Here is an 11126-nt window from a genome sequence, read left to right as displayed (position 1 = left end):
TATAAATATAAATAAAAAAAATTTCTCATCATCTCTACATGAGAAAAATACATTCTCACATCATACTCTTCTCATCATAGATATTTATTAAATAATTAAATCATAATTTTTAATATTTTCTCAGAAGCCTTTTTGGAATGTTTCGTTTGTTCACGATAAATCTTTTCATTTTATGATTAGTTGTGATTTATGAATCTGAAAATGCTTACTAACCCAAATATCAGCAACAACAAAGAGGCTGTTCTTTTATATGACCTTCATTGCGTGTATCGAAAGTGCACTTCATTGTAATGTACGATTCACGTACTGCAACCTCGTTGATCCGATAACAGACATGAATCTAATTATATATTATATATTATGTTATGTATTTAAATCTTATTAATATCATAATCTTCATACTTAAAAAAATTATACAACACTTCGATACAAAAATAAAAAAATATATTAATTTTATCAAATAATAATAATTTTAATCTGTCATTCGGGAAAAATAAAAGGAATATTAAAAGCATGCACATGTGCATTTTTCGTGTTATCGGACAAATAAGATTATTTATTTTATTTTTAAAATATAAAAAAATTAAAATAAAATTGATGTGATGCTTGCCGCTTTTGTCTCCATATTTTATGCCGACGAAGGTGTCTTATCTGTGCATGTTTTGTCGGATCGTTGTTACTTTGTCGTACGGTGCACCGTGACTTAAGGGCACGGTACAGCCACCGGCAGGCACCGGCCACCCCGCTGCCGGTGGACAATGGGAAGTCGGCGTCGCCGATCCGGGAGCTTCTCCTTCATGGAGGAGCAGCCGGAGGAGAAAGAAGAGGAGGGCGAGCTGCAGTGGCCCTTCGGCCGGCTCGACGCCCTCGGCAGGGACGAGCTCAGGGAGAGCGCTTATGAGCTTTTCGTCGCCTGCTGCCGCTTCTCCCAGGGCTCCAGCGGCCGCGCCCCGCCCTCCCGCCACCCGGCCGACGGCAACGACGCGGGGACGAAGGCCGGCGCTGGGATCATGTCAGCGACGAGCCGGGTGAAGGGCGCGCTGGGCCTTAGAGCGAGGCTGGCGGCGCCGATGAGGACCATGGTCAACTCGGGATCTCCGGTGACGCTGCCCTCGGCGGCAGGGACGGCGACAGCGTTGTCACCTGCCGGAAAGCCGAAGCAGCGGCCGATGACGTCGGCGGAGATAATGCGGCAGCAGATGGGGGTGACCGAGCAGAGCGACACCCGCCTGAGGAAGACCCTCATGCGCTTCCTCGCAGGCCAGGTCGGTCGGTTGCTCCACCTCCTTTCTCCCTCTGCGCAACGAAATGCTTGCAATGCTAGGATCACGCAGACTAAAATTTTCATCGATCACATGGTGGTTTTGTCGTGCTTGTGGTAACCTACTGTTGATCTGTTCTTCTTCATCAGGTAGGCAGGCAAGCAGAGACGATCATCCTTCCGCTAGAGCTCCTCCGCCACCTAAGGCCACCTGACTTTGTTGATTCTAACGAATACCATCGTTGGCAACGTCGGCAGCTCAAAATCTTGGAAGCAGGACTCGTCTTGCACTCTTGGGCACCTTGTGACCGCTTGAACTCCTCAGGACTTCGTCTCAGGGAGATCCTGACCGCGAGCGAGCTGAAGCCCATCGACACCAGCAAGCACTCGGAGGCCATGCGCAACTTGTGCAACTGTGTCATGGCCTTAGCGTGGCGCTACCAGAATGCGACTCCAGTTGAAGCGTGTCACTGGGCTGATGGATTCCCCTTCAACATACATCTCTACCTCTCCCTGCTTCGCTCCATCTTCGACCTCAAGGATAAGACAGGGATACTAGATGAGGTGGATGAGCTGCTGGAGCTGATGAAGAAGACATGGGCAACCCTAGGGATCAATAAGATGGTCCACACTGTGTGCTTCACTTGGGTCCTCTTCGAGCAGTACGTAAGGACCGGGCTAGTGGAGCCTGACTTGATGGGTGCGACATTGGCGCTGCTGGACGAGGTGGCCAACGATGCCATGAGGCCCGAAAGGGAATCGGGCTACGTGAAGGTCTTACTCCCCACAATGGCCTCGCTGAAGGCGTGGGCGGAGAAGAAGCTGTTGGACTATCATGAGGCGTTAGAGAAAGGAGGCAGGATTGAAATGATGGATAACGTGTTGTGTTTGGCATTCTCGACGGCAAAGATCATCAGTGAGGAGACATCGAGCAATGCAAGTGTGGGGATGCTTCTCAAACTTGACACCGGAGGAGATGCGGACGATTTCTCACCCATAAACTGCGTAGATCGATTTATTAGGGCTTCTTTGAAGTGCGCATTCACCAAGGTCAGCATCACCGTCTCTCAAATGATCCATTCTTTTCATTTCAGAAGCCATGATGAACTCTTCAATTTCTAGAATCATTTATCATGACATGCTGTGTGTGACTAGTGATTGCAGGCACAAGAAAACTGTAATGGAAAGGTTGATAGCAGAGTGGTGGATGAGGAGGATCCGCAAGAGGCCTTAATAAAACTGGCGAAAGAGACAGAGGAATTGGCCCTGTTGGAGAAGGAGAACTACAGTCCATTGCTAAAGAGGTGGTATCCAAATCCAACTGCTGTCGCAGTGGTGACCCTCCACAGCTGCTATGGCGCCGTGTTGAAGCAGTATTTGCTCAAAACTTCAGTTCTAACAAATGAGTTGGTCAGAGTTTTGCATACCGCAGGGAATCTAGAGAAGGTTCTGATTCAAATGGCAGCAGAGGATTCCGCAGGGGCTGAAGGCGGAGGGAAGGGGATCTTAAGCGAGATGATTCCCTACCAAGTAGACTCCATCATCTTTAACCTTATCAAGCGTTGGGTAGATGATAGACTGAGGATGGCAAGAGGGTGCTTTAACAGAGCTAAGGAGACTGAGGTGAGTTCACCGTAGGGCCACTGGTAGAATCCTTCTTACGTTCGAACTTTAACTCCGCGCAATGCAATTGTAACAGAGTTGGAATCCCAAGTCCAAATCAGAGCCATATGCGGAGTCTGCAGTGGATCTAATGCAGCTAGCCAAGATGACGGTGGATGAGTTCTTTGAGATCCAAGTAGAAGCAAAAGATGAATTGGGCCGAGACCTTGCTGATGGTTTGGATACTCTGTTTAAGGAGTACTGCTCCTTTGCCGCATCATGTGGTAAGTCTCCCTCTCTCGCACGTTGAAGACAAAGGACTTGTGCTACTGATGTCTCTAACACTGATAGGTTCAAAGGAAAGCTTTATTCCAGCGCTCCCTCCGCTGACCAGGTGCAACCAGGACTCGATGGTCGCCCAGCTGTGGAAGAGGGCGGCCGCCCCTTGCACTGTCGGCGCCGACCCCGGCCTCGTCCTCGTCTGCAGGCCCTTCCCGGCACCGGGCGACAGCACCACCAACCACCGCCACACTGCAAGCCGCGGCACCCAACGCCTTTGCGTCCGCCTCAACACACTCCAGTACTTTCTAGGCTGCCTCCACACCATAGACGAGTCCTTCTCCTCCCATTGTTCTCCCCTACCCTCCCACCGCCACTTTGACGGCGCCCACTCTTCCATTCACTCTGTCATCCTCCACGTAGCTGAGCTAGCCGCCTACCGGCTCATCTTCGTTGATTCTTCTCATTCCTTCTATGACTCGTTATACTTTGGCAGCGTATACCATGCTCGAATACATCCGACCCTCCGAGTGCTAAACCAGAATCTAACATATCTGACATCGGTGCTAATCGACGGGGCACAACCGCAAGCGGTGTGCGAAGTGATGAAGGCGTCGTTCGGAGCATTTTTGATGGTGCTATTGGCCGGAGGCAGCGGGAGGGCTTTCACGAGGGGGGACTACGACATGTTGGTGGAGGACTTCATGAGCTTGAAGCATATGTTTCTGGGGTGCGGGAAGGGGCTGGTGGCGGAGGAGGTGGTAGAACAACAGGCGGAGGTGGTGGAGGGGGTGTTGGCGCTGATGAGACTGCCGACAGAGAAGCTGGTGGAAGACTTCAGCATCGCGGCATGCGAGGCCAGCGGGCTGGGGAGATCGCTGGAGACGGTACCCATGCCGCCAACTACAGGCAAGTGGCATTGCTCTGACCCCAACACGATGCTCCGGGTGTTGTGCCACCGGAACGACGACACCGCCAACCGATTCCTGAAGAAGGCGTTCGAGCTGCCGAAGAGGAGGTGAAATCAGATGAGCGGCTCGGTTTGTACGAGCGTTAGCCAGTAGCTGTTCTCACCACGTTCGACATCATCACTAGGACTGCATCTTTCTCAGGTTCATTATTCTCATGTCAACGTGTTAAGTCAACAGATTCACATGATCGAGTCAACGAATACCTTTTATCATTCAATTCTAAGAGAAACGGTGATGTATAGGACCACGTCTTAAGATCAAGACATTTACAGCACACGTCTTTTGTTTTCGGAGCTTCTTATGATGTTGTGATAGTGTGGTCTTCTTGGATATTAACTCTTGGATGGTTTCAAAAAGAATTATTAGTATATCACCCCATAAAAAACCTACTGCATCGTGTGTGATGTCAGAGACTTTTCTATGCTTTGGTAGGAGCAGTTTTTAATGGCGGAGTGAACCTATAACTATAGGAGCCGATAAATCTCTTTTAACATCACTTATCAGATTGATGAGGTTTGTCATCTTCGAAGTTGAGCCATGAGAGCATTACCTGTGGAGGTGCAAGCATAATTTTGCCGAGGCTTCATAGTGCTCGTTCACCTATATTATCATCTAGTATACATTGATCGGTGTGGTTCGTAAAGATGACGAATCGATGTAGGGATGTGACATGAAATGTCGATGCGGGAATGCGGATGGAGGACAATTAATTGGCCGGTGAACAGAATCATAAGATATTGGGATTGATAGCAAAATTGTTTTGTTATTATGGAACCTCGAGTAAAAACAAATACACCTTACTGTCCAAAACATATTCACAACTATTTTGTTGACGTCCAAACAAACACCTTTAAAATTAACCAAAATATATACGATGATTTTATACATAATTTATTATCGTTTGACCGTTTTGTTATTATGGGATGCATTGCCCCTTCCCCATGGTTGGTGGAGGAGGTCAATGGTATACCCATTTCCCTCGAGCGACAAGGGGGGTTGGCATCAACCCCTCTACTTCATGTTAAACTTCGAGTGAGTTTGGGTTTTTTTTATCTCCATGTCTTAGATAAGCCTTGCTTTAAGTGGATTAGGTTTTTCTAACTTTGTTTGACATGTGCTTTTGAGGACTCTCTTCTTCTAAGTTGGGTATTTTTGACTTATGTATCTCAGACATATTTTACCTTGTGCTTTCTATCATAATGAGTTTCTCCCCATATGGGTTAGGCTTTCTCGACTCATGTCTTGACACATTATATATTGTACCTCTCATCGTAACGAGTTTCTTCTTGTATGGGTGGAGCTTCATTGACTCACGTATCTCAAGCATATTTGGTCTTATGCCTTATATCATGGTGGGTTTCTTAATATATGGGTTGGGTTTTATTGACTCATATATCTTAGGCTCATTTTTCCTTGTGCCTTAAATTGTGATAGGTTTCTTTTTACATGGGTATGGTTTCACCAACTCATGTGTCTTGAGTATATTTTGTCTTGTGTCTTTCACCATTGTAGGTTCCTTCCTACACGAGTCTAATTTTACCGACCCACGCATCTTAAGCAAATTTTGCTTTATGCATTTTGTTGTGGTAAGTATCTTTAGATAGTATTTACTATTGGTCACTTTTGTACTTTTAAATGTGGCCTTTATATATTGATAACTTTTGTGCTTTTTAGATGGCTTTCATATATCGATCGCTTTTATGCTTTATGTGGTAGTTCTTCATTGATTAATGTCTCTTCAGGTTTAATATGAAGGGATACTTATCTTTAATACGGGAGGAGACAAATTAATCCCCTCTTTACAAATCCTCCCTAGTTATGGTGGTGGGGCTCATTATCTCCATTTGAGCCTCCAAGGTATTATTTATGAGCTTCTTCTTAACCTCAGCTCTTTCTTTTAAGGCTAGTCGGTTTTTGATCCTTTTCTTGAAGGTGGGTTAGTTCTCGAATGTCTCATCCTTTATGCACATTGATTTTCTAGTACCTCAACCTTTCAGCACCTCAATCCCAAAGTACTACTTCCACATTTATATAGGAAAATCTAGGGGCGATATCACATGCACAATGGAATAACATTAAAAAAAAACCCAAATTTTCCAATACGTGTTCATTGTCGTAAGTAGATTGGTGCATAAAACCCGCGAAATAGAAAACCACGTATAAGATAGTCGTGTTACCTAGGGAGATTGTATATCCCTAAATCCCAAAATTTTCAATACGTGTTCATCATCGTAAGTCTATAGAAATGGATGAATGAGGTCAAGCGTCCTCCTCTCTAGCGGTGATCCATACAGCAGGGCTGTAACGACGCTCCTCAAGTCTCCATGCCTACTTTCTAAGGAGGAGAAGGGGAGAGGAGAATAGTGTTAGGATCGAGAGCACTAAGAGGGGGGGGGGTGAATTAGTGCAGCGGAAATCTTACAGCGATTAAAAACCAAAAGCTGCGTTCGTTCAATAAAAACTATTATGATGCAAAAGCTAATTCTCAGTTTGTATCTAAGTGCAGTTTGCGTCTAAGCGCAGATTGCGTCTAAGCGCAGTTTGCGTCTGAACACAGTTTGCGTCTGAACACAGTTTGCGTCTGAACACAGTTTGCGTCTAAGCGCAGTTTTGCGTCTAAGCGCAGTTTACGTCTAAACTCAGATTTACGTCTAAACGCAGTTTTACGTCTAAACGTAGATTTACGTCTAAACGTAGTTTTACGTCTAAACGCAGATTTACGTCTAAACTCAGATTTACGTCTAAATGTAGTTTTGCGTTTAAAAGCAGTTTTGAACCTGGAAAAGCGTTTTACGTAGAAAGCAATTTGCAGTTATAAATGGAGTCCGAATGTAAGCGTAAACTGCAGTGTGAAGATCGTACGAAAACACGATTTACGTTTGAATGCAGATTCTGAAAGAACAGCACTTAGAACTTGTTCGTGAAAGCGCAGAGAGCAGTAGTAATGGAGGAGGTTTGCAGTAATGATAAAGTGCTCAAAAATAAATGCAAACCAGAGATTTAGAGTGGTTCGGTCAGCCTTGACCTACTCCACTTTTGGCTTCCTCCACCGACGAGGTTGCCGATGTCAACTAGCTGCCTTCCTTCAATGGGCGAAGGCTAACTGCCCTTTTACAGTTTCTCTCCTTTTGACAGGCTCAGGAGACAACCTTTACAGATCCTTTCTCTCCTCTCTTTACAACTCAAGACTTGAAGAACAGAAGGAGGAGAACTTTAGGACTTTACACAAATTTGAGCTCTTAGAATCACTGAAAAGATCAAGAATTCGGTGTAGATCTGTATCTTTTCAGTGCTAAATGGGTGGGGTATTTATAGGCCCCAACCCAGTTCAAATTTGGAGCTCAAAACGATCAAATCGATCAAATCCCAGAATTCTGGGATCAGGCGGTTGCACCTCTTGACTGGAGAGGTGGCACCGCCTGGCAGAGCTCGAAGACTGAGCTCAGGCGATTGCTTCTCTCTGCCAGAGCTCGAAGACTGAGCTCGGTGATTGCATCACCTGGCAGAGCTCGAAGACTGAGCTTGGTGATTGCATCACCTGGCAGAGCTCGAAACTGAGCTCGGTGGTTGCATCACCTGGCAGAGCTCCAAACTGAGCTCAGGCTGATGCACCTCTCTGCCAGAGCTCGAAGACTGAGCTCGGTGATTGCATCACCTGGCAGGGCTCGAGACTGAGCTCAGGCTGATGCACCTCTCTGCCAGAGCTCGAAGACTGAGCTCGGTGGTTGCATCGCCTGGCAGAGCTCGAAACTTGAGCTCTGGCGGTGCTACCTCTTGGCAGAGGAGGTTGCACCGCCCAGTCTAGCTCGAAGACTGAGCTCTGGGCGGTTGCACCTCTCGGCTGGGGCGGTTGCACCTCCCAGCCTCGCAGCCCTGGCGGTTGCACCTCCTGGCTGGGGCGGTTGCACCTCCCAACCCCCACAGCCCAGGCGGTTGCACCTCCTGGCTGGGGCGGTTGCACCTCCTGGTGCAATCAGGGTCCGAATGGTTCACTCCATTCGGCCCACTTTGAATCTTTTCAGGGGCCCAATTGCCCCAAGATTAAGCTAATGGGATCACCTCCCATTTTCATGCTTAATCATCATGCTAACTACGATTAACTCTAAGACAACTTCTGCAGCTATGCTCCGATGCGTCAATCGCTTCTTCCGGCGAGTTTCCGGCCAACTTCCGTCGATCAACCGATAACCCTCGGTGATCCTTCTGCGGACATCCGGCATACTCCTGGACTTTGCGACGATCCACTTGGCGAGTTCCGACGAGCTTCGCTTGGCAAGCTTCTGGACTTCTCGGATCTGTCCTCGCTGAACCTCCGACGACCGTCCGAACTTCCGTCGAACTCTTGAACTCCCAACGTGATCATGATCTTGACTCCGGCGCAACACCTGCTGCTTGTCTTACTCTTATCGTAGTTAATCCTGCACACTTATCTCAACACTTAGATTAGATAACAAATGACAATTGACTTCATCATCAAAATCTGAGATTCAACAATCTCCCCCTTTTTGATGATGACAATCAATTGATAAAGGAGTTGTCCTTAACTCCCCCTATCTATATGCCATAGTTGAGATAAGTCAACCTTGAATTCAAGACCAAAGAATTAAAGTGACGTATTGATAAGTTAGATCAGTTAAACTTATCAATACTCTCATCATGATGCCCATCATGATGTATCTCTTCAAGAATGATGTCAAAGCATGACATATATCATCAAGTTTGTATTATAGTGTTTGTAACTGTTCATCATGTAAACATATAAAGCTACGAAGGACTTTTTACATGATGCACACATTTGAGATTTTCTAGCAAGTTTGCATTTACTTCACAAAATAGGATATCAAATCAAGATATGATGCAAACTATAGCACATGTTCACATATCTCTTGGTGATGCAAGGATGGCATAACATTGTTTATAGCATCACTCAAGTATTTGCAACTATGACATAGATATGATTATGGCAGTTCAGCTATGACATAGTGTTTATCAATTCATATGTTTCTCCCCCTTTGTCATCAACAAAAAGCATGATAGCATTATCAAGCATATAAAGGAAGTCATGACACATATATCTTTTTATTATTTTTGCTTGACGGAGGAAAGTCATTTTTCAAAGAGTTTTCATAAGAGTGTACAAGAACATCCCATTTTTAGCATACAAACCGAAAAATGAACTTCTTACATGCATCTGGTTAAAAATATTTGTCACATAATTTGCAACATGTTATTTGATCAAGCGTTTGTCAAGGCATGTAATAGTAATAACATCCGAAAAATAATTTTAACTAGTTAAAGTATTCGGACAATTCAACATTCCTAATTCTCTTCTTATGTAATCAAATTGTTCTTCACATAGGGGTTTTGTAAAAATGTCAGCTAGTTGATGTTTAGTATCAATGAATTCTATGGTTACGTCATGATTGGAGACATGATCTCGTATAAAGTGATGTCTAATATCAATGTGTTTGAATCTTGAGTGTTAAGCTTTTGATGTAGTAACACAATTATTTCAAGTGCAGCATTCTATCATATTGCATAGCAAGATATTTATCTCAGCAAGTGTAGCATTGTATCATATTGCATAGCAAGATTTTTATTTCAGCAAGTGTAGCATTGTATCATATTGCATAGCAAGATTTTTATTTCAGCAAGTGTAGCATTGCATCACATGGTAAGATAGCAATCATATTAGCAACCATATCAATGTCATACTGCTGACTTATCAACTTACATTGGTATGTTGCTTCATATTTTTCAAGGCATAGGCTTTTAAACCTTTTTAGTTTCAGTGCAAAAACCGAGATAAACAACAAGAGATGTTTGCAAATATGCTTACACAAACAAAGATAACTATATGTACAGCATATCAGGTAACCATAAAGACAAAGTCCTTCATGAATAACATAAAGAGTTTACAACATCAGATGTTTATACAAGCTTATTCATGAAGTGGAAGATTAAAGTGCCTAAGTAAAGAGTCAAATTGTCGATGGATTTGCTGCAGCTCGGTTAGGATTTGATCTTGTTGAAGTTCAAGCCGTTCTTGTCTTTGTTCAAATCGGTCCATCCGAATCCCGATATCTTCGATGGATGATGTGTGAGTTTGCTCAACCGGATGTGTTTCCTCAAAGGGACAGATCGGAGGAGAGTGGGTACTCCTAAAGACTGGGGTTTCCGGCTCTGGTTCAGGTTCAGGTTCAGGCTGAGGGGGATCAGTTCTTCTAGGCATTCTAACACAGTTACCGTTTCTATAGTGACATCTTAGTCGGTGAAGTAGATTTTTGTTTATTATGCTGAATCTATCTGATTTCATTACTTCTTCTTCTAGTGGTATTTGAATGTCGTAAGCTTTCATTATTCTAGTAATTATTCCACCATATGGGAGCATCATATCTTTCGTAGATAATTCCAACATGTTTTGTTGGATCAGATAGCCAAGACAAATGTCACGTCCTTTCATGATTAGGTACATAATTCCTAATTCCAATTGACTCACTTCATCATGATGGTATTGTTTAGGAAGAATTATACTAGTCATGATATGATGAAGTATCTTAGTGTTAAAGGGCAATAGATGTTCACAACTTTTAGGAATAGATTCTATGTTAGGATTGGCAAGAATTGTTCCTAAGGCTTCAACGTAGGATGTTTCAATAGTTTGTTCATCCCATGATCCTTTAAAGTAAAGTCCTATGCTTTTCATGGGAATACCTATCATATCACAAATGAATCTATCAGTGATTGAGATGTGTTGTCCTAAGAGATAGGTTGATATCCTTTCTTCATCATCTATTTGCATGTTGTTGTAAAACAATCTAACTAGTCTAGGATAAATGGGTTCGTTGATCTGCAAAATGGGAAGTAGATTTAGGTTTGCAAACCAATGGATAGTCTCTACATCTCTTAGTTCATTCAGATCTACGTATTTTCCCTTATTGATGCTTCTTAGTTCGAAGGAGAGAAATTTTTCAGCATGGTTTTTGGAATCAAAAAGAGTGAGATCAAACTCT

At 44.1% G+C, this 11126-nt stretch overlaps 1 protein-coding gene across 1 annotated transcript; it reads left to right on the top strand.

The window, feature by feature from the left end:
- The first annotated feature begins 735 nt into the window (after positions 1 to 735).
- On the top strand, positions 736 to 4353 carry LOC135628563 (protein unc-13 homolog). Its single transcript, XM_065135310.1, has 5 exons — positions 736 to 1265; positions 1412 to 2311; positions 2426 to 2884; positions 2961 to 3147; positions 3215 to 4353. The coding sequence occupies exons 1-5, from the start codon at positions 759 to 761 to the stop codon at positions 4162 to 4164; spliced, it is 3003 nt and encodes a 1000-aa protein (XP_064991382.1). The 5' UTR covers positions 736 to 758; the 3' UTR covers positions 4165 to 4353.
- The last annotated feature ends 6773 nt before the right edge of the window (positions 4354 to 11126 follow it).

Source organism: Musa acuminata, chromosome BXJ3-1 (genome assembly GCF_036884655.1).
Source record: "Musa acuminata AAA Group cultivar baxijiao chromosome BXJ3-1, Cavendish_Baxijiao_AAA, whole genome shotgun sequence".
Lineage (NCBI taxonomy): Eukaryota > Viridiplantae > Streptophyta > Magnoliopsida > Zingiberales > Musaceae > Musa > Musa acuminata.
The sequence above is the reverse complement of the archived record's forward strand: the minus strand, read 5'-3'. Positions and strand labels throughout refer to the sequence as shown.

Bases quoted from the DNA above. Each gene is read 5' to 3' on its own strand.
- LOC135628563 (XM_065135310.1), top strand. From the start codon at position 759: ATGGGAAGTCGGCGTCGCCGATCCGGGAGCTTCTCCTTCATGGAGGAG. The intron at 1,266-1,411 runs GTCGGTCGGTTG...CTTCTTCATCAG, and splicing joins TGCGCTTCCTCGCAGGCCAG to GTAGGCAGGCAAGCAGAGAC. The intron at 2,312-2,425 runs GTCAGCATCACC...TAGTGATTGCAG, and splicing joins TGAAGTGCGCATTCACCAAG to GCACAAGAAAACTGTAATGG.